The sequence below is a fragment of the Heteronotia binoei genome, chromosome 1 (assembly GCF_032191835.1).
Source record: "Heteronotia binoei isolate CCM8104 ecotype False Entrance Well chromosome 1, APGP_CSIRO_Hbin_v1, whole genome shotgun sequence".
Lineage (NCBI taxonomy): Eukaryota > Metazoa > Chordata > Lepidosauria > Squamata > Gekkonidae > Heteronotia > Heteronotia binoei.
Window position 1 is genome coordinate 122,923,128 of NC_083223.1, and position 22,045 is coordinate 122,945,172.

At 44.3% G+C, this 22,045-nt stretch overlaps 1 protein-coding gene across 1 annotated transcript in view; it reads left to right on the plus strand.

The window, feature by feature from the left end:
- Window positions 1–22,045, plus strand: part of ARFGEF3 (ARFGEF family member 3) — a 152,763-nt gene that overhangs the window by 105,767 nt on the left and 24,951 nt on the right. Inside the window, exons 16-24 of the mRNA XM_060240126.1 lie at window positions 1,030–1,245; window positions 1,595–1,705; window positions 4,083–4,233; window positions 7,201–7,515; window positions 10,130–10,263; window positions 10,374–10,519; window positions 13,027–13,206; window positions 19,634–19,778; window positions 21,313–21,435. Of these exons, the coding sequence (XP_060096109.1) occupies window positions 1,030–1,245; window positions 1,595–1,705; window positions 4,083–4,233; window positions 7,201–7,515; window positions 10,130–10,263; window positions 10,374–10,519; window positions 13,027–13,206; window positions 19,634–19,778; window positions 21,313–21,435 (1,521 nt within the window). The remainder of the gene's footprint in view (window positions 1–1,029; window positions 1,246–1,594; window positions 1,706–4,082; window positions 4,234–7,200; window positions 7,516–10,129; window positions 10,264–10,373; window positions 10,520–13,026; window positions 13,207–19,633; window positions 19,779–21,312; window positions 21,436–22,045) is intronic.

The following is a 22,045-nucleotide window of genomic DNA, read 5'->3' on the forward strand; positions in this document are numbered from 1 at the left end:
AAAACTGTTTGGTCAGAGCATGAGACGTGCTCAAGAGCAGAGACCGACAATCATGTTTACTGAACTTAGCATTTTTCCCTGAGCATGCACAAAGTTTGCTGTACCTGGTTCCTTATTAACCAGTTGGGTGTGCCCGGAAAGGTCAAGGAGCAAGGTAGAACCACTTCACCAGACAACAGATCTCTCTCCCCCTGGAGAAAATAACTACTTTGGAGAGTGGACTGTATGGCATTATATTCAGCTGAGGGCTTTCCCTTTACTGCCTAACAACAGCCTCTGGCTGGCAGCCTCCCTGGTGGGCCAGTCCTCATCTGTCCTGGGGTGAGGCTTAGGAGAGAAGGGAGAGAGACGAAAGAGGCAGCTGCCATGGCCTCTAAGGAAATGCTTTGGTTGCCCTTTGACTTTCTTCCTAAGTGAAAACTGATTGACATGTTGCAAAGTCCATTATGGCCACAAAAGGACCAAGGCATGTGCTTTTGAGTTCTCCAGCTTGAAACTTAATTCCTAGGTGCACATGTGCCAGATTCAGATCAGGGCTGCAGCATGTGAGTAGAAGTGGATTAAGCTGTCCTCCTCCACTATTTTCCTGACCTGAAGTGGTCTCAATGAGCTGTTATTTCCCCATTGTGGGAACTAACATGGAATGATAGCTAAACATGTTTCTCCAGTGGGCAAGTAGCACTTCCCCAGGATGGAGTCAGGTTGGGAAAACATCACTGAGGGAGAAAGTTTAAGTCCCCTGTCCTTACGAGCTGTAATCACAGTCTGAATCCGGACCCCATGCGTCTGAGAATTAATTTACCAGTAAGGAACTCCCAAAACACGTCTGTCCAAAACCTGCCTGGGCAACATGTGGACATATGAATTGGCCTGAGCACATGTGTTTACATTCTCTCTCTCTCCCTCTCTCCTTGAAATCTTTTCAGAACCATCATCAGCTTTAATTGATAAAATGAAGATCCTATGTTTCAAAACAAAGTAATAACTGAACTGATTCAAACTGATACTGATTCTTTTTTTGCCTTTTAGGTGTGGCTTTTGCTCGATATCTGTTAATTGGTTGTTGGAAAAATATGATTGATACCTTATCAGCACCTCTGACTGGCCGTATGGTAGGGAGCTCTAAAGGACTGGCATTCATTCTCGGAGCTGAAGGAGTCAAAGAGCAGAATCAGAAGGAGAAAGATGCCATTTGCATGAGCCTGGATGGACTGAGGAAGGCAGCCCGGCTCAGCTGTGCTTTAGGTAAACTATAGTCAACAGCATAGGCTCCGTTTTTAGGAGAATTTTGTACTGTGTGATGTAATACTTGTTGTGCTCAAGAGTGACCTGAGGAAGGCAGCCCGGCTCAGCTGTGCTTTAGGTAAACTATAGTCAACAGCATAGGCTCCGTTTTTAGGAGAATTTTGTACTGTGTGATGTAATACTTGTTGCGCTCAAGAGTGACCTTGCAGATATAGAAGAGCACTAATATTGGTGCAGATAGTTGCATCTTTCCTTTCATTTAGCCATTGGGTAACAGGTATGTGATGACTGGACAGAAGGTAAATGCAAATTCTGTTCTGAGAAATAGCTGGCTTCTTTCTTTCAATAGGGGTTGCTGCTAACTGTGCATCTGCCCTTGCTCAGATGGCTGCTGCTTCATGTGTTCAAGAGGAGAAGGAAGAAAGAGAGACCCAAGAACCAAGTGATGCCATTACTCAAGGTACAGCTAATCAAGAAGCTAATTAGTTTGCTACTTAACATTGGAGCCATTGCAATTATATTACCTTATTGTGACAGCATTCTAAGCACTTAGAATCTTAGCTGAGATTGCTCTCTTTGAATCTTCTACAAAGGTCAAAATGTCAGTCTTGGCATAGAAACAAGGCCAACATATTGCTGACAGTAAAAATAATTCCAGCTGGACAAATACAAAGTCACCCATGTTACATGATTCAGGAGTAAATACCATAGGTTGTAATGGTATGTCCCAGGATTCTGTCCAAGAACATTCACGTCTGAGAATGTGCTGCATAGGATAAACATATGTAACTGGCCAGCCATCTGTTTATATGAAATGAAATGTTACTGGTTTTTAAGGTTTAATTGTTTTTATGAAATTGAAATGTTACTGGTTTTTAAGGTTTTAAATGTTTAAGTATCTAATTGTTTTATACTTAAAATTGTTTAAATTTTATGCTTGATCAATTGTTGGAAGCCGCCCTGAGCCACTTGTGGGAAGGGCGGGATATAAATCCCGAATAAATAAATAAATAAATAAACATATGATGTATAGGAACAGATTATTTCCCATGTCACCATCATGAATAGATTATATGTGTTACATTTAAATTTATTTATTTAGAATATTCCTATGCTACCTTTTCAGAGTCCTAGTCAGTTTAAAAAATAGAGTCCTACTCGATTTAAAAATACAATGTATATATTTAAAAACCATTAAAAACAAGCCATTGGACATAAAACAGAAGCAAACCACTAAAAAAAGCTGAGAAGATAAAATCCCTAATTAAACGCATGGATCAAAGCATGTGGTTTAGCGTGGCACCTAAAAGAAGGTAAAGTAGGTGCCAGGCAAGCCTCTAGGTGGAGGGCATTCCAAAGATAAGGTGCCACCACAGAAAATGTCCTTTCTCTAGTCACCACATGCCTCACCTCGGAAGGCAAAGGCACAGAGAAGAGGTCTTGAGAGGCAGATCTTAACTAGTGGACTGGATATTGGGGAAAGAAATGATCCTTCAGGTACTTTGGTCCCAAGCTATTTAGGGCCTTAAAGGTAATAATCAGCACTTTAAATTGTGCCCAGAAATAGATGAGTAACCAGTGCAGATCTTTGTGCACAGGGTGATACGATCCCTGTAACCACCCCTAACAGTACTCGGGCCACCTCATTTTCACCACCTGAAGTTTCTGAACTGTTTTCAAAGGCAATTCCACATAGAATACATTATGGTAATCTATCTTCAATGTGATCAGAGCATGGATTACTGTGGCCTGATCACTATTTTTGAGGTATGACAGTAGCTGGCAAACTAGCTGAAGCTGATAAAAGGCACTTTGTGCCACAGAGGAGACCTGAGCCTCTAGTTGTAGGCCAGTGTTGCATTCAGGGCCAAGCCTGGCACTATTGCTCTACTGGGGGTTTCTGTAACACACAAATACAATGACTACAAGTACAGAAATAACAGGAGCAAGGTCTACAAACTGGTCTGGAGTTGAATATCTGAAGGTCCAATCCAAGGGTCAGATTGGGAGGGTTGAAGCTCCAGTTCCAAGGCTTGGGAACAGATGCAGGATACAAAGGTCTAGGTCCCAGGCTTCAGGAGCAAGCACAGATTACCAGAGACAAGGCACAAGGCAGCATGGTCAGGGTCGAGCTCTGTTTGCTAAACAAGTCAGCACACAGAGGGGTGGCAAGCAAGGTTCCTTCCACACCATGGCAGCTGGCTGGCCCATGACACCTCAGATCTAGTAGTATCCCCAAGCTACAAACCTGGTCACATTCAGGGGAGTGCAACCCTCCTCCACGACAAGTTGGCTTCAGTTTATTGGTCCTCATCTACCCCATTGCCTTCACTAGGCACCTGTTCAGGATTCTCTAGACCTACCTGGCTTAGCCATTAAAGAGAAATAGAGCTGAGTGACGTATACATACAGGACTTTTTTGTAGCAGGAACTCCTTTGCATATTAGGCCACACACCCCTGATGTAGCCAATCCTCCAAGATCTTACAGGGCTCCCAGTGGTTTCATGCAGATGTTAAACAGCACGGGGGATAAGATGGATTGCTGAAGCATAGCATAAATGCCACGGAGCCAAGCAGCATTCTTCCAGCACCACCTTCTGGAATCAGCCGGTCAAGCAAGAGCAGAACCAATGAAGCATGGTGCCTCTTACACCCAAGCCATCCTTCTCCAGAAGGATTTCATGGTTGCTGGTATCAAAAGCCAGGAGAAATCCAGGAGAATTACTGGAATGCACTTTTTAAAAACCTATTTGGTTAAAAGTACCTCATAGAAAAACTTAGATTTGTTGTTTTGTAAATAACTGCAAATCTTTTTTTTTAACATATGATGAAACAGTGAAACAGAAAGTGGAACAAAAACTGGAGCAGATGGGCAAAGTGCAAGGAGTCTGCCTGCATACAGCTCATGTTTTGTGTATGGATGCCATACTTAGTGTTGGACTGGAGATGGGAAGCCACAATCAAGACTGCTGGCCGCATGTGTTTAGGTACAGAATTCGCCGCTGTGCCTTCATCTTCATTGACAGCCATTTTCAGTCCCATGAACACAGCATCCTTTGTTAGATCTTGTCCTTTGCTCTTTCATGACAGATTGGCTAATTTGTTAACCAGCATCTTTATTGCAATCTCTGTTGTAGTCCCATGAAAGCAACCAGACAGAAGCATTCTTCATGATGCTGAATAATATGAAAGACTGGATCTCTTTGATTTGCTGGTAGTTCTTGTCTTTCTAGATGGTTTGTGTTCAATGGGACTGGAATTTGGTACATTCTGTATTTCATTGTGTTATGGTTACTGCAATCCTGCCCCAGAATATTTAGATCATGTAACAGAAAGAGAGATGTATACACCATGACAAGTATGCCATGAGAAACCATGAGACACCATGAGAAAGTGACTACCTTGCTGGATCAGGGGAATGCTGTAGACATTGTTTATCTTGATTTCAGTAAGGCTTTTGATAAGGTTCCACATACTATCCTTGTTGACAAGTTGGTAAAATGTGGTTTGGATCCTGTTACTGTTAGGTGGATCTGTAACTGGTTGACAAATCGCACCCAAAGAGTGCTTGTGAATGGTTCCTCATCCTCTTGGAGAGGAGTGACAAGTGGAGTGCCTCAAGAATCTGTCCTGGGACCTGTTTTGTTCAACATCTTTATCAATGATTTGGATGAAGGAATAGAGAGAATGCTTATTAAATTTGCCGATGATACTAAATGGGGAGGGGTTGCAAATACAGTAGAAGACAGAAACAGGATACAGGATGACCTTGACAGGCTGGAAAACTAGGTTAAAACCAATAAAATGAATTTTAACAGGGATAAATGTAAAGTTCTGCATTTAGGTAGGAAAAATCCAATGCATGGTTATAAGATGGGGGGGAGACTTGTCTTAGCAGTAGTATGTGCGAAAAGGATCTAGGGGTCTTAGTGGATCATACGCTGAACATGAGTCAACAGTGTGATGGGGGGGCTAAAAAGGCAAATGCAATTTTGGGCTGTATCAACAGAAGTATAGTGTTCAGATCACGTGAAGTGATGGTATCGCTTTACTCTGCTCTGGTAAGACCTCACCTGGAGTATTGTGTTCAGTTTTGGGCACCACATTTTAAGAAGGATATAGACAAGCTGGAACGGGTCCAAAGGAGGGTAACAAAGATGGTGTGGGGTCTGGAGACCAAGTCCTATGAGGAAAGGTTGAAGGAGCTGGGGATGTTTAGCCTGGAGAGGAGGTGGCTGAGAGGTGATATAATCACCATCTTCAAGTACTTGAAGGGCTGTCCTATTGAGGATGGTGTGGAATTGTTTTCTGTGGCCCCAGAAGGCAGGACCAGAACCAATGGGTTGAAATTAAATCAAGAGAGTTTCCGGCTCAACATTAGGAAGAACTCCCTGACAGAGCGATTCCTCAGTGGAACAGGTTTCCTTGGGTGGTGGTGAGCTCTCCTTCCTTGGAGGTTTTTAAACAGAGGCTAGATGGCCATCTGACAGCAATGAAGATCCTGTGAATTTAGGGGGAGGTGTTTGTGAGTTTCCTGCATTGTGCAGGGGGTTGGACTAGATGGCCCTGTAGATCCCTTCCAGCTCTATGATTCTGTAATTCTATGATTCTAAGCACAGGAGGCAGCCACTGGAAATAATGGCTTCTAACACCAGTAATACATTACTTTTCATTGGTATTTTTGTGTACTCCTTCCAGTACTATTTTAAAAGAAATCAGTTTATAAATAAATATATAGCTGTCTTTCAAAAGAATTATAAATGGATCATTTTCTCTCCTCTTGATGTGTAGAGGAAGCAGCCACATTTTTCCCTTTCCCACACAGGCAGCAAAAGATGAATTTTGAGCTAAAGAGCTGCACATTCTCCAGTATCTCCTGTAACTAGACCACTCACTAAGACGTTTGCCCTAATTGCACCTGCAGAGATTTTCAGCTTCCTACCACTCATATTTCCCCTGCAACACTACCAGGAGCATGGGAAAGGGATCTATAGTGTATGTCAATACAAAGGGCGGCCCACATAAAATGTCTTGTGGGGTCAAATGGGATCAAAAAGGTCAAGACAAAACAGAGAACATTTTTATTCCTTTCATCTTTTTTCAGTTCTGTGCAAAAAAATTAATTAGAATTCAAATGACTGCAATAATTCTTTAGTAATAGAGTAATTCTTTGTTATCGTATTCAGACCTGTTTTTTCAATGTATATTGGGTTGGATTCTACCATCCATCCCTCTGGTGCATTCCACCAACATAAAGAAGCCAAGGGGCATTTCTCTGCTGGAGAGACAGGCTGATTCTAGCAGAAGGGAGCAGTAGGATCAAATCTTGTAACTTTTTAAATAAAATAAATGTTTTCTTAAAATATTTTTAAAAGACAAACTTTCAATGCTCATTCTTTGAAAAATTCCAGAATATTTTCAGAATTGTTTTTGTGTAATTATTTTTAGCATCTTGATTTTGTGAACTCTTTTAAACATAATCAGACTTTCCTTAGAATATTAGTATCTTAATCATTTTTTTTCTTTCCAGCCACCTTTCTCTCACTTTGTCTTACACCTGTGATCTTTTGGTAAGGCATTACAGCCACAAGCAATGCAATATAAGATTTCACCTATTCTTCATGTTCTGACTGCAGAATGGCAGAATTCTTCCATTTGAGTGAAAGCAGAATCCTATCTAAAATGATTATGGCTAGCAGTGGGCCATTAATGCAGTAGTGAAAGTAGTAAAATACAGTAGTGAAAGAAAAATTCATGTAACAAATATCAGGCTGCTTTTAATTTGCGCATAGCATATTTAATTCCTGTGTCAATGTCTGCAATGGGATTAGCTGCCAGATGACATCCTATGTTTACAATGTTGCATTTCAGTTCAGCTGCCTTAAAAATACTGTATGACATTGATTAATCAGGTTCCTCTGTTTCACAATTCACTTTTGCTGTTTTTTTTTCAGAGTGTGTGAATACATCAGTACTCTAGAACATACTCATTTCAGTGATGGCACATCTCAGCCACCAGTACCTATCACACGAACACAACAGGCCATAGGAGGGCTTCATGGAGAAGCTCAGTTGACAGACTCTCCCCAGGAGCTCCTGCAGGAACAAGAAGCTGCTCTGAGCAACAACCCCATCATCCAGCCAGTTTCCATTCAGGAGCTCCTCAAAGAAGGCAGCAAGGGAAGAACATTCGATTTCCGTGGAGGCAGCCTGCTGAGTGGAAGCAGTGCAGCTAAGGCTATTCTTACCCTCTCCACCCAAGCTGACAGGTATTGACTGTCATGCATTGAGAGTTGCCAAGGGGCTGGGTGTCTTCAAAAATACCATCTTGTATGTTTTACCATGAACATCAAAATCAGGCTGATTGCTGACAACTCCAGATACATTTTATAAATTCATGAAAATAGATGTATTTTTTCCCCAAATTTGAGAATTTAGTAAACACTTACAATCATATGCTTATTAATTAGTTTTTAAAAAGATAAAGGTAGTCCCCTGTGCAAGCTCCAGTTGTTTTCGACTCTGGGGTGACGTTGCTTTCACCACGTTTTCATAGCAGACTTTTTACGGGGTGGTTTGCCATTGCCTTCCCCAGTCATCTACACTTCCCCCATAGCAAGCTGGGTACTCATTTTACCGACCTTGGAAAGATGGAAGGCTGAGTCAACCTCGAGCAGGCTACCAGCTTCCACTGGGATAAAACTCAGGTCATGAGCGAAGGGTTCCGACTGCTGTTCTACAGCTTTACCACTCAGCGCCACAGGGCATATGTTCCAGTCATCTGTTTGTTTGTTAGTGTGCCTTTAAGGTTTTGGACTTTCACAACATTTTTCTGGAATAGACAGTTGACATTAAAAAAAATTGTGACTACATCAGGACTCTGCCTGAAGATTCCGAATGTAAATGCTGAAGATTCTGAATGTAAATGCTGTTCCTTTGAAACAGAATGACAAAGTGACAACTTTGTCTATAGGTCTACTCTGTGGGATTTATTCAGAATTTTTATTGTGGATATTTATGGAGAGAGCCAGAATTAAACATAAGAGTCCAGCTGGATCAGACCAGTGGTCTGTCTAGTCCAAATCCTACTTCACCTGGATAGCCACCAAACATGATATAGGTGCCAGGGCCTTATTCAGTGGTATTAGAAAGCAAACATTGTTAGTATTCTATGAAAAGCAATGTTCTAACTTCTGTACATTCTAATTTGCATTAATATATGTGGCATGTCATTGAGAGAAAACAGGTGATGAGTAATTCTTCTGTATAACTATGAGATGGTTCAACAGCAGATTCACTGTGGATAGGCCATTTACATATATTATCTCAGTAATTATTTTAAGAGCCTTTCAAAGTGGAAAGTTATTGTTGTTCCTATCTTTTCAGTTTATTTATTTATTTTACACTCTGCACTCTCTCCCCAGAGGGTACTCAAGGCAGTTTACAACATTTAAAAATATTACATTTAAAATACAACAAATACACATAAAATATAAATAAAAACAATAGACTAATAAAACCAAATAAAGTAATAAAATAATCTATATACATGGAGCTGAAACAGAGATAGTGGCCTGCCTAAGGACCCTAGCCGTAAGGACATAAGCTGCTCGGTCACATCAGTGGTCCATCTAATGCAGCCTACTGTCTCCTGTAGTGGCCACGTGGAGGGCCAACAAATGGGCCACAGAGGTTAAGGCCTTCCCCTGATGCTGCCTCCCAGCACTGGTTTGAACCTATTGACCTCTCCTCCATGAATCTGTCTAGTCCCCCTTTGAATCAAATATGTGGTATGAATCAACTCAGTATTTCCTTTTATGTCATGAATCTATTGCTCACCAATTTAATTGGGTGCCCGTGAATGCTAGCATTATGGGGAAAGTCTTATTAACCTTCTACACCATGATGGTTACATGATCGGCAGATTATATGCCTGCTGTTAAAGATTATTCAGAAGTTTCAGTTGTGGAAAATGTAACAGACTGTCTGCTGACTTGGACTATTTATATGCTTTTTTGCTGACATTGGAACAACTGAGCTAGCTGCAATTTGCTTTAGATCCCAATGCAAGATTCTGATACTTTCAATAGTAGGAACCTGCCTATCTGAAGGTGTATGTGTGTTTGTGTTTGCAAGCATGCATTCCATATTCATGCAACTCAGCGATGACATTTGTCATTATCTGAGGAAGTGTGCATATACACAAAAGCTTATGCCTTAAATAAAACTTTGTTAGTCTTAAAGGTGCCTTTGAACTCAAATTTTGTTCATTTGTCATTACATATTGTTTGTTTAAGTAGCACATTTAAATAGTCCACCCAAAGACAGGGAGAAAAAAACTGTCCAGCTTTTAGGAGGACATGCAAATCAGTATTATTCAAGAGAGCTGTCTGCAGAAAAACTGGACATTTTGTCTACATTTTTGCAGGTAGATTCTTTTGCCCTGTTTACTTATGGCTGATTAATTACTTGCTTGTTGTATAAATATGATTTTATTGTTGTCTATAACAATGCACCATATTGTTTTTCTCCATGATTACATTAAATAAGTTTTTTAATACGCTCCATGGGATATCTGACTGTTCTTATAATATATAGTCTTCCCTGTGGTTTTATTTTCCTCTTCTTTTGCTGGGCATACACTTCATTAGGAATGGAAAAGTGTTTTTTGTTTCCATAATTCATGACAAGTTGTTATACATGATGTCATACAGAGCTGCATTTGGTGAGTGGAAAGATATAACTGCTTCCTAGTACATATTAGGTCCGCTTCTGTTTCTGATTTTGCTCCCTGTAGCACAATTATAATAGATGTATCCCCCCACCCCTTAGACAATATGTTTTAGCCATATTAACTTCCGTGTTCTGTCTCCTTTCCTGCAGGCTATTTGAAGATGCTGTTGACAAGCTGAATCTGATGGCCTTGGGAGGTTTCCTATATCAGCTGAAGAAAGCTTCCCAGTCCCAGCTTTTCCATTCAGTCACAGACACCGTTGATTACTCTTTGGCAATGCCAGGTAAATGTATTACACTGGAGGCATGAAAGTGGAATGTAGCTTTTGTATATGTTCTGAGCAATATTATTGCTTAATTCACAATAATAGCTGCATTTTCTTAATTCTTGTAGGAGTAGTAAAATCTACCCAAGAGAAGAGAGGTGCACTCCATTTGTTCCGTCTAGGAGGTGCCATGCTAAGAATTGTAAGGAGTAAATCCCGCCCTCTACTGCATCTCATGCGCTGCTGGAATCTTGTGGCACCTCACCTAGTAGAGGTGAGACAAATGGGGGCAAGGGAACCCTGCTACTCTGTGAGTTGTATTGCCTTAAAATTGCTAATAGCAACCCCAGCATGTGGATGAGTAGTTGATTCATGAGGGGATGGTGCATTGGTGGATTGTAGCAGCATAAGAAAGATTACACTCTACTGATTGCCAGAGTCTTACTTTAAAGCAAATGGCAAAATATCACAAAATGCTAGACATTCCCGCTATCCTTTCCCCAGTTTTCTAAGGCTAAGAGTTAAGCTAACTCTTTTCCCTATACAGAACAGAATGTGTTTACTGGCCCTATGTAGCATAGCAGTTTGGGATGGTTACAAGAGATTTGTTTTCTTCATCTCTTTATTCGCTAGCTGAAAAAAGACACGAAGGGTTGAAAGGGCATAACAGAGGTTTATAAAATTATACATGGAGTGGGGAAAGTGAAGGGAGAACATTTTCTTTCTATTCCATAATACTAGCGCTCATGGGTCTCCAGTGCATTTGATGGGCAAGACAGACAAAAGGAGATACTTCTTTACTCAATGGCTGTGGTCACACTCACCATTAAATCCATCCCTAACACGTTGCTATTATACTCCGCAGCTTTTTTACAATGAATTTCCTGATCAGACATCCCTCCATCCTTCCATTCTAAGCCACGTTGGTCCCGTTGTTGGTTGATCAGAGGTCTCAACCAGACCTCATTTTATGAGATGGCATTCCGCACTCGTGCAAGCGCAATACTGTACAATATCGTGCTTGGCTTTTTTTTAAAAAAAAAAAGTGCCAGCAAAGGTGGGCAATCTGCCCCCCCCCCCATTTAAACAGCTGGTGGTGTTTAAATGGGGGGGGCACAGGAATTCTCTTTGCCATCTCTCCTCCTGGCAGGGAGATGGCAAAGGCGGGTCATCTCCCCCCCCCCATTTAAATACCCCACCTGGGTGTTTAAATGGGGGGGGGGAGCAAGGGAACTCTCTTTGCTGTCTCTCCGCTGAGATGTAAGGGGACAGAGCACAATGCCAGCCTCTGGGACCAGATTGCCAGGGGAAAAGGTAGTTTGCCAACCTCCAGGACTGGATTGCCAGGGAAAAAGCTACTCTGCCCACATCCAGGACTGGATTGTCAAGGGAAAAGTCCTCTGCCCACCTCCAGGACACTTGTTCATTGTGTTGACTTTTCTGGAAGATCCATTCCGGATTTTTGTTGCAGCCATTTCTGTGCTTCAATGTATTTCAATGGAGCCCATGTAAGTCAATTGGCAGTCTTCCTTCCCATTATATCCAATGGGCAATCCAGGCTCTTCCATTGTTTCCTATGGGCAATCTTGTCATTCGTTTTAGTACATCCCCTCTCCGCCTGGCAGGGAGAAGACAAAGGTGGGCAATCTGCCTTTTCCCCACATTTAAACACCCTGCCTGAGTGTTTAAAGGCGGGGGGTGGGGGTGAAGCCCGGGAACTGCCTTTGCCATCTCCCCACCTGGTGGGGAGACAGCAAAGGCAGGCGATCTGCCTTCCCCCCCATTTAAACACCTCCAAATCCAAGCAGAATGCGTGAAAAAAAAAAGCGGAAAAATTGCACAAGAATTAAAACATCATTTCTGGACTGGTTTGAAAAATTGATTGTGTTACTGGGCATAGAAGCAGTTACTAGATTTATCGATCACACAATCGCTGCCGCAATGATATCATTTGGAGTGGGCTCTCATAGGGAAGTGGATGTGCGCTTGCGACGAGTCAGCTATGATGGAGCGTTCAAAAATTGAAAGTACGCGCGGGAATTGTTGGAAGAATTCTTGGTCCGGATTTAATGTACTATCAAAAAAGTCCGCGTCTCAGTCGTGGCAGTGCGGGACACAAACAAGCCAACGATCATTGCCAGATGCTAATGTTTGGACAACTGCATAAAATCCGACATGCATCTAGTTTTCATCCATGCCCATCTCATCAGTTTATGTGCGTCTGACCTCGACCAATGAGTAGTTAAATTGAATCTATCTAATTGCCCTTTAAGAGCCCCATGGTGCAGAGTGGTAAAGCTGCAGTACTGCATTCCTAAGCTCTGCTCATGACCTGAGTTCAATCCTGGTGGAAGCTGGGTTCAGGTAGCCAGCTCGAGGTTGACTCAGCCTTCCATTCTTCCGAGGTCGGAATAATGAGTACCCAGCTTGCTGAGGGGGGGGATGTGTAGATGACTGGGGAAGGCAATGGTAAACCACTCCATAACGTCTGCCGTGAATATGTTGTGAAAGCAATGTCACCCCAGAGTCAGAAACGACTGGTGTTTGCACAGGGGACTACCTTTACCTTTTTAAAAAATTGCCCTTTACATGCCTGTGGCCATTTAGTGTGGCCACAAGCATGTTAAGGGCAATTAGACAGATTCATGGAGTAAAGCTACTTTCCTGGTCATCATTTTAAAGCTCGTCTCCATTTTGTGTTTTCCCCTGAATATTTCCTTGCAATTCTTGTTGAAAAGAAATTATTGGCTGAAATTCTGTTTTTTGTTCCTGTCTTCACAGGCTGCCTGTCATAAAGAAAGGCATGTATCTCGAAGGGCTGTCTCTTTCATACATGATATTCTGACTGAGGTTCTGACAGACTGGAATGAGCCTCCTCATTTCCACTTTAGTGAGGCCCTGTTCCGTCCCTTTGAGCGAATCATGCAGCTGGAACTCTGTGATGAGGATGTGCAGGACCAGGCAAGTTATGTCCTGATTACGATGGCATGATGATCCTGGAATCAAGTTTTAGATGAATGATAACTTATTCTCCCTAGGAGGCGGAGGACATCTTGGGTGTTTTCCCACCGTCCAATCAGGGAGGCAGGATTCAAAAAACTTCTTCCTCTTCCTGTTGGCTGTGGGAACCACCCCTCAGTTCTTTTCCTGCCTCGACAGGGAGAGCATGTGCTAGGATAGGTTCCTATCCTTTCCTGCTTACCTTTTTACCCTTTCTCTCTCTAGCCTAGTAGATTTCTTCCTCACCTTGTCCTTTGCCTTACCTGATTGTTTTCTTAACCAACTTGCTGCCTCTGATCCCTCCTCTAAGCCTCCCTCCCTCTTCCACCTTCTTCCCCTCAACGAAGAGGAGCGGCGCGCCGGCGGCCCGAGCTGTGTACTTTCAAGCCGCGGCGCGAAGAGAGAGAGATCAGCTGATGGCGCGCAGAGCGAGGGACGCCTTCTTGATGGACGACTCGGCCCCCAGCGCTCTGCGCGGGGCCGAAAGGCCGCCTTCCGGAGCCGGCATGACCGCGGGGCTTGCCACGGCTGCCGGCAACGTGCCCTGTAGGGGCAGAAGAGGAGCGGAGAACGAGCGCAGGCGGCGCTGGTAGTCGTCGGCAGCGGAGGAGGCCTCCTCCTCAGAATGCCGATCTGGCCCCGATGGCCATTCCGAGAAGCGCAGGAAGGCGCATAAGGACGGCGACCAGCAGCTGGGCAGTCTGCAGAGACGGGGACCGGCGGATGCCACCCTCCAGGCGGGAGACTTCGATCTCCACGAGGCCCAGGCACACCAGGAAGCTGCACAGACCAGCCAGCCCCGGGCGGGCTTGGGTAACGTACCCACTATGGGACCCTCTTTATTTGCTGATTTTTTAGAGTCGATAAGACAGACAGTGGGTGCTGCAGTGGAAGCAGCCACCCATAGGAGACGAAGGCCCTCTAGCCCACGTCCCCCCTCCAGATCTCCATCGCCTAAGAGGCCCAGGGTCCAAGACCACTACCCTAGGGCCACCAGGGGTTATTTAGTCAATGATCCTCTGGAAGGTGAGAGATCCCAGTATGGGGATCAGTCGGAGGAGTCAGAAGAGGGAGAACGGGAGGAGGGCGAATTTCTTTCTGATGAGGAGATAGAAGGTGCGTCTGTGCCAGAACCCTCCTCACGTTTCTTCAGGGCGGAAGAATTCCAGCCTCTTCTGGCCAAGGTGTTAGCTGCCCTGGACCTCCAGGCGGCCCCTGAGGAACAGGAGGCTCCCAGTTCTCTGACCAACCCCAAGAACAAGTCCGAGGGGAACTCAGAGTTTTTTCCAAAGTATCGTTCTCCTGACAGGGCCTTCCCCTTCCCAGTATTTTTCGAGCGCCAATTGAAAGCAGAGTGGGCCAAGCCAAGTGCCAGCAGGCAGGTTCCCAACTCTGTCAGGAAGTTGTATGAGCTGCCCACCTTTGCCAATGATATGCTACAGGTACCCCTGGTAGATGCGCCGGTGGCAGCTTTACAGTCCCATGGGTTGCTAGCAGAGGACGGCCAGGGGTCCGTTCGGGACAGCTGGGACAGAAAAATTGACCTGGCCGTGAAGAGGACACACGAGGCTACGGCCTTTGCCATTAAGGCTGCTGCTGCTAACTCCATAGTATCTAGAGCAGCCATAGTGTGGATAAGGCGTCTTTCACAGCTTCTACCAGACGCAGATAAAAAGATCCTTGAGGGCACCAGCAGACTCCTGCGGGCAGCTGAATTCTCAGCAGATGCTTCCCTGGACGCCCTTACCTTCTCTGCCAGAGCTATGGCGTCCAACGCCGTGACAAGAAGGGGCCTGTGGCTTAGGGCCTGGCCGGCCGACATACACTCAAAATCAATCGTGTCAGCCTACCCTTTTCAAGGAGAGAAGTTATTCGGAGACGCCCTGGAAAAGATCCTCGTGGAGACACGGGACAAAAAGAAAGCTATGCCCAAGTTCCTCAGACGTCCAGACAGACGAGGATTTGGACCTAGTTCCTTTCGGACCTCCTCCAGCGCCCCAAAGCCCAAGCAAGAGTTTAGAAAAGCAGCCTGGGGTCAACCCAAGCAGAATTTCCGTAAGGGCTTCTCCAACCCCAGATTCCACAGAAACCAGCCCGAGAGATCGGACAAGTTTGAGAGGGGCTCCAAGCCCAATAAAGCATGACTGGGAGCGCATCCCAGTAGGGGGCCGCCTGCTACACTTCCATCAGGCCTGGGCGGAGTCGCAGGCGGACTCTTGGACTCTAGAAATTGTATCTCGGGGCTACCCGATAGAGTTCAGGCGCACCCCCCCAGATCGCTTCATCATCTCCCCCCTTCGCTCGAACCCAGAGCGGAGGGAGGTCACCTTCAAAGCTATACGCCACCTTCTGGATATTGCTGCAATAGAACAAGTTCCTACGAAGCAGAAATATCTAGGTGTTTATTCTATCTTTTTCACAGTTCCCAAAAAGAATGGGGACTGGAGGGCAATTCTGGACTTAAAATTTCTGAACAGGAATATCAAGCTACGCCGCTTCAGGATGGAATCCATCAAGTCAATAACAGAGGCCCTGAGTCACGGGGACTACATGGCTTCGCTGGACCTGACAGAGGCCTACCTTCATATTCCGATTCTACCTGCCCATCGCAAATTCCTACGTTTCTGCGTGAACGGACGTCACTACCAGTTCAGAGCCCTGCCCTTCGGCCTGGCAACGGCCCCACGGGTGTTCACCAAGGTGTTGGTGAACCTGATCGCCCTCCTCAGGCAGAGAGGCATACACGTTCACCCGTACCTCGACGACCTGTTACTAAGATCCTCGTCGAGGAGGAATGCAGAGCAGGACGTCCGGAGTACCATCAACTGCCTTCAGCAACACGGTTTCCTAATCAATCTGGACAAGAGCCACTTGCGGCCAACCCAGAGACTGGAGCACCTGGGCATGATAATCGACACGAACCTGAGATCCATCTTCCTCCCAGAAGCCAAGATCTTGAAGACCGTGACGCTCGTGCGACAGGTGATTCAAGAGCCGGCATCGACGCTCCAGATGCTGGCAAAACTCATGGGCCTTCTAATTTCAAACCTAGAGGCCTTGCAATGGGGACGCCATCACACCAGGCAACTGCAGATGTTTCTACGTCCCTACCAGCTTCAAATCATGGAGAGAAGCTCCATATCACTGACGTTGCCCATGGGGGTAAAGGAGAGCCTGATGTGGTGGACCAAGGCCAGCAACCTGCGTCAGGGGAGAATCTTCTTCGCAGAGGGAGAGTTGCAACTGTTTTCGGACGCCAGCCTATCGGGTTGGGGGGCAACCCTAAACGAGACACCCACACAGGGTCGGTGGACGCCCAAGGAATCGAACCTGCCAATCAACCTCTTGGAGCTTCGGGCAATCCGGCTAGCCTTGCTTCACTTCCAGGACCAAGTATCTGGACAGCATGTCCTGATACGAACAGACAACATAGCAGCGAAAGCCTACATAAACAATCAAGGGGGATCCAGGTCCAGCTCCCTCTACAGGGAGGCCGAGAAGCTGTTCAAATGGGCGGAGTGCCACCTGAAGTCGATAAGAGCGGAACACATCAAAGGGACGTGCAACGTCAAGGCAGACTGGCTCAGCCGGGAAAACATCCAGGCGGGAGAGTGGTCTCTCAACAAGTCTCTGTTCCTGAAGATAGCGGAGCATTTTGGATCTCCAGCACTGGACCTATTCGCATCTCATCAAAACCACCAACTTCCCCGATTCTTCACAAGGTACTTCCACAGTCAGGCGGAGGCCACAGACGCGCTAACATCCCCGTGGCCTCAAGATCTGCTGTATGCCTTCCCTCCAATTCCAGTCATTCCGAGGTTACTCAGAAAGATCAGGACACTGGGGGCCGAGGTCATCTTGGTTGCACCCTGGTGGCCTCGACGTCCATGGTTTTCTTCAATCCAACAGATGGCCATGGAGGAACCACTCCATTTACCGACCCGGCCAGACATGCTGCTGCAGGGGCCTGTGTGGCACCCTCACCCAGAATGGCTGAGATTGACCGCGTGGAGGTTGAGAGGAGATCGCTATTAGATCTAGGGTATACTAGTGAGGTGACTAGCACCATACTAGCTTCTAGAAAAGAATCCACCACGCGGATCTATAACATGTCTTGGAAGGCCTTCCACAGGTGGTGCCGGAGGAAGAAGGTGGACCCCTTACGTCCTTCTGTCCCTAAGGTCCTCCAATTCCTTCAGGACGGTCTGCAGTCAGGCCTGAGGCCAGCCACCCTCAGGCGACAGATCGCAGCTCTGTCCTCAGTGCTGCAACAGGTGGAGGGCACGAGCCTGCCGTCCCACCCTCACATCCGACGGTTCCTTAGAGGGGCCTCCTTGAGCTCGCCGCCTCAATCTCACCGTTTTCCGACCTGGAGACTGAACCCGGTGCTGTCAGCCCTAACAGGTCCGCCCTTCGAGCCACTCATGTCTGTGCCCCTTAGGATGATGCGCATGAAGACGATCTTCCTGGTGGCAATAACGTCAGCCAGAAGGGTTTCCGAAATCGGAGCCCTGTCGGCAAAAAAGGAGCTATGCGTATTCCACAAGGACAAAGTGGTCCTCTACCCGGACCCTACCTTCCAACCTAAGGTCTCATCTAAATTCCACCAAAGTCAAGAAATCAACTTACCTTCCTTCTGTCCGGATCCCAAGCACCCGAAGGAACGCACGTGGCACACGCTGGACGTACGCAGGGCAATCAAGATCTACCTGATCAGAACAGAACCTCTACGTAAGACGGACTCCTTGTTCATCAACGTGACGGCACCCAGATTGGGCCTGAAGATGTCCAAGTCTGCCATTAGTTACGCCATCAAACAGTGTATAACAGAGGCGTACAAGACATTACGTCTCGAGATTCCACCAGGAATCACGGCACACTCGACCAGAAGCGCAGCCACCAACGCAGCCTTCAACAGGAACGCCTCAGTTGAGGAGGTGTGTAAGGCGGCTACGTGGTCCTCTATCTCCACTTTCGTGCGACACTACAAACTGAATACCTACGCATCGGCGGACGCGGCCTTTGGTAGACGAATCCTGCAACATGTCCTACCTGAGTAGGGCGACCCCACCCTAATTGACCTACTGCTCTAGGAGCACCCAAGATGTCCTCCGCCTCCTAGGGAGAACGACCCTTGGCACTTACCGTGAGGGGTCCTTCTCCTAGGAGGTCAGGAGGACATCTTGCCCTCCCGTCTATCGCCCTACCTCGGGCAACCTATACTCTATGTTTTCTGTCTTCGTCAACCTAAGCCTCTCACACCACTGTCTGTTGCCCGTTTGGCCTGTTTCTTGTTTCTCATTTCTCTGTCTGCTTAGGACCTGCCTCTTCTAGCCAGTCTATTAGACCTGAGGCTGAGGCCGTCGGCAGACGGTTAGTTATGTATGTTAGAAGTTTCTTGTTTTTCTAGATCAATTATATACATACTGCTGCTCGGAGTCACCCGAACTGAGGGGTGGTTCCCACAGCCAACAGGAAGAGGAAGAAGTTTTTTGAATCCTGCCTCCCTGATTGGACGGTGGGAAAACACCCAAGATGTCCTCCTGACCTCCTAGGAGAAGGACCCCTCACGGTAAGTGCCAAGGGTCGTTTTATGCCCCATGGTCACAATATATAACTGAAAAGATTCTCTGCAGGGCTGTTTTGTATACTACATTATAGTACAAGAGCAGAAAAACCACCCTTGTATATTGTGGACAGAACACAGTGTTCCAAGTATCTCAGCTTTCAAGAGTGGCTTTTATGAGTTTAGGTAGGATTACCAGATGTCCTCTTTTTTAGTGTCTGCCCTATTTTTGGCTCTTTTTATAAAAACTGATAAAAACATCCTCTTTTTGGGCTTGGGAGACTGAGTCTGTTTTGCCCTGTAGTCCCTCAGTAGACACAAGCTTCAGCTTAAATATTGGGGGTACTTAAAATGAGATATATTATAGTGATCAGTATTTTGAAGTTGTCAGTCAGGAAATATTCCCTTTTTTTTTCAAAATATGGTAAATTCAGTTTAAGGAATATCTGCTGAGATCTTTCCAAATCAAAGATTGTGACTTCAATCCGTACATAAGCAGACAGAATAAGTAGGCTAATTAAAAATGTCACTGTCAACTTTAAAAGTCTTTTAAAATTTATCTATTTTGTATGTAAAACAACTTTCAGGTGGGTAGCAGTGTTTGTCTGCAGTAAAAGAACAGATTTCCAACCTAGTAATATCTGAGTAGACAAAGGGAGCTTGACTCTTAAAAGATCATACCCCCGAAATGTTGTGGGTCTTTATGGTGCTACTGGATTTTGCTTTATGGTGCTACTCAAAGTTTGCTCTGTTTAAAACCATGCATTTCTCCCACAGGGAGTTCTGTTTGTTAACTGATACACTTTCTATATTTTGTACCAGGTGATCACCTCAATAGGAGAGCTAGTGGAGGTCTGCTCAACTCGGATCCAGTCAGGCTGGAGGCCCTTGTTTAGTGCACTAGAAACTGTGCGTAGCAGCAACAAGTCAGAAGTGAAGGAATATCTTGTGGGAGAATATTCCATGGGTAAGGCTTTTCTGGATCCTTTCCACCCCTGTCTCAGATAGTGGCATTTTTAAATAAGGAATATATTTTTGAAAACCTACAACAATCTATTTATTTATTACATTTTTATCCTGCACATTTCCCAAGAAGCTTAGATGGCAAATGTAATTCTTTGTTCCTGATTTTATCTTCACAAGACCCCTGTGAAGGAGCTTAAGCTATGAAAGAATGGCTAAATGTCACCCAAGTCTCCCCAGTTCTAACCACTATAATGCACTGACACAGTGTGAGGTTTTAAATCAACAGAGTTTTGGCAGATCTTGGCTGGAAAAAAAGTTAATAAGGTTTCCACCAAAGATTTAAAAACACAATCCCAGTAACATTTTGTTTCTATTTATGTTCTGTAAAACTGGCAAAACCTTTTAATGGCTCCAATTTTTCACATAATGTTAATGTGAATTGTAAAATGTCTAAGATGATCTAGCATAGGATAAAGCAAATTCTAAATCACAGGTCACCACATTTAAGAGCTCTGCAGCACTCTAGTTATCAATATATTGAAAAAGTAAAGCACAAGCAGGAAACTTCCACAGGTGTATGTATCAGCCCACAGTCTCTTCACTTAAGTTTATCATTTGTGAAATGGAGGTAGTAATTATCTTAATATAAAGTACTTTGTAAATAAACAGAGCATGTAAGCCATCTCAAAAACCATTTGGTTGTGAGCATGGCATAAAAATGCTTAATAAATAAGCAGGACTGATGTTAAACTGGGAGAGGGCAGAACTCTAAATTAGCTTTTTCTGTAGTCAGTGACATCATACTGTAGCCAAATCCAATTTGTTTCATATTACCAGAAATAAGAAGAGCTGTTTCTAAACAAATAATGGCATGAAATCTGCCACTGCAAACAACAGTGAATTTTCTTTCTTCTACAATATCACCTCTTTCTTGCAACCGTTCTCCAGCCGTGGTGATGGTTTCTTCTTTTATCCTTATTCTGCTGCTTTCTTCTTCTCTGCAGCTGCTGCTGTTGCTGACATACACTGCACATTGTTCACTGAGTTGCTAGGCACATATTTTATGCCACCTTTCTACACAATCATGGTCCGTAAGGCAGCAAACATAAAAACATTTAAACAATTAAAATACCGTTAAAATATAAAATTCAGCTAAAAGCACAAAAACACATAAAATATTTAAAGAGTGAGATCTTATGAGGTAATATAATAAGATATGGGTTTTTTTCCCCATTGGGGGAGTTAAAACCTCCATCACATTTTAAAAAATCTGCAAACTTGAGGGATCTCCGAGGATTGTAGAAAAATCTTCTGTATTGTTATATGACTCCCATTGCACAACCTTTTCATCATTTTTTTCCATCATTTATTTATTTCATCATTTTATTTATTTCATCATTTTATTTATTTTGTGATCCACTCTCTGTATCAGTGTTCAGAATTAAATATAAAGAAATATTTTCAGAAGTGTAATGCATAACTGAAAGTTTTAATGTGTATTTATATCAGTAATTCATATTTTTATGTATCTTCAGGAAAATGCCAAGCTCCTGTGTTTGATGTCTTTGAAGCATTTCTAAATACAGACAATATACAGGTCTTTGCCAATGCAGCCACCAGCTATATCATGTGCCTTATGAAGTTTGTCAAAGGACTGGGTAAGGTTTCCCTCTACCTCTCTTGGCAAAATAAGTTCAAAGATTCCATGTTCCTTTTTTTGAGGTGGGTGGGGGAGTGTTTGTAAGGTATGACAGTTACAGAAGCAGATGAAATGTGTGCATACCAAGCAATAACAGCCAAAATCAAGGAAATATATATATATAATATTTTATTGAGTTTTCACATTATAATATGAACAAAAATATTAACAATAATATTATAAGATAACCAGTTCTATGAACATATAATAGGAGCCTTAATACAAAACTGCATCATCTTTACATCAGGGAATTCTTGAGAAAGCAAAACTGCAAATTTTATAAAGCATTGCTTGTTTATTGCTGAGATAATGAATGTAGAACAATTTCAGTATTCTGTTACTTCCCTGAACATTTGCTCAAGACTGTTGGTGCAGTTCTCACTTTGTTCTGTTTTTCAACTTAAGTTTTTCTTCAGTCATCTTCAGAACTCTCACACGTGTGTGAGTTTCTTTCTGCAAGATTAATCATTCCTTGCTGGTAATGAGGGTGGAGTAGTGAGGAGGAAAAACATGCTGGTTGTGCTGTGCCAGAATGACTTCATACTATACTGTCCAAAGCTTAGAAAGGA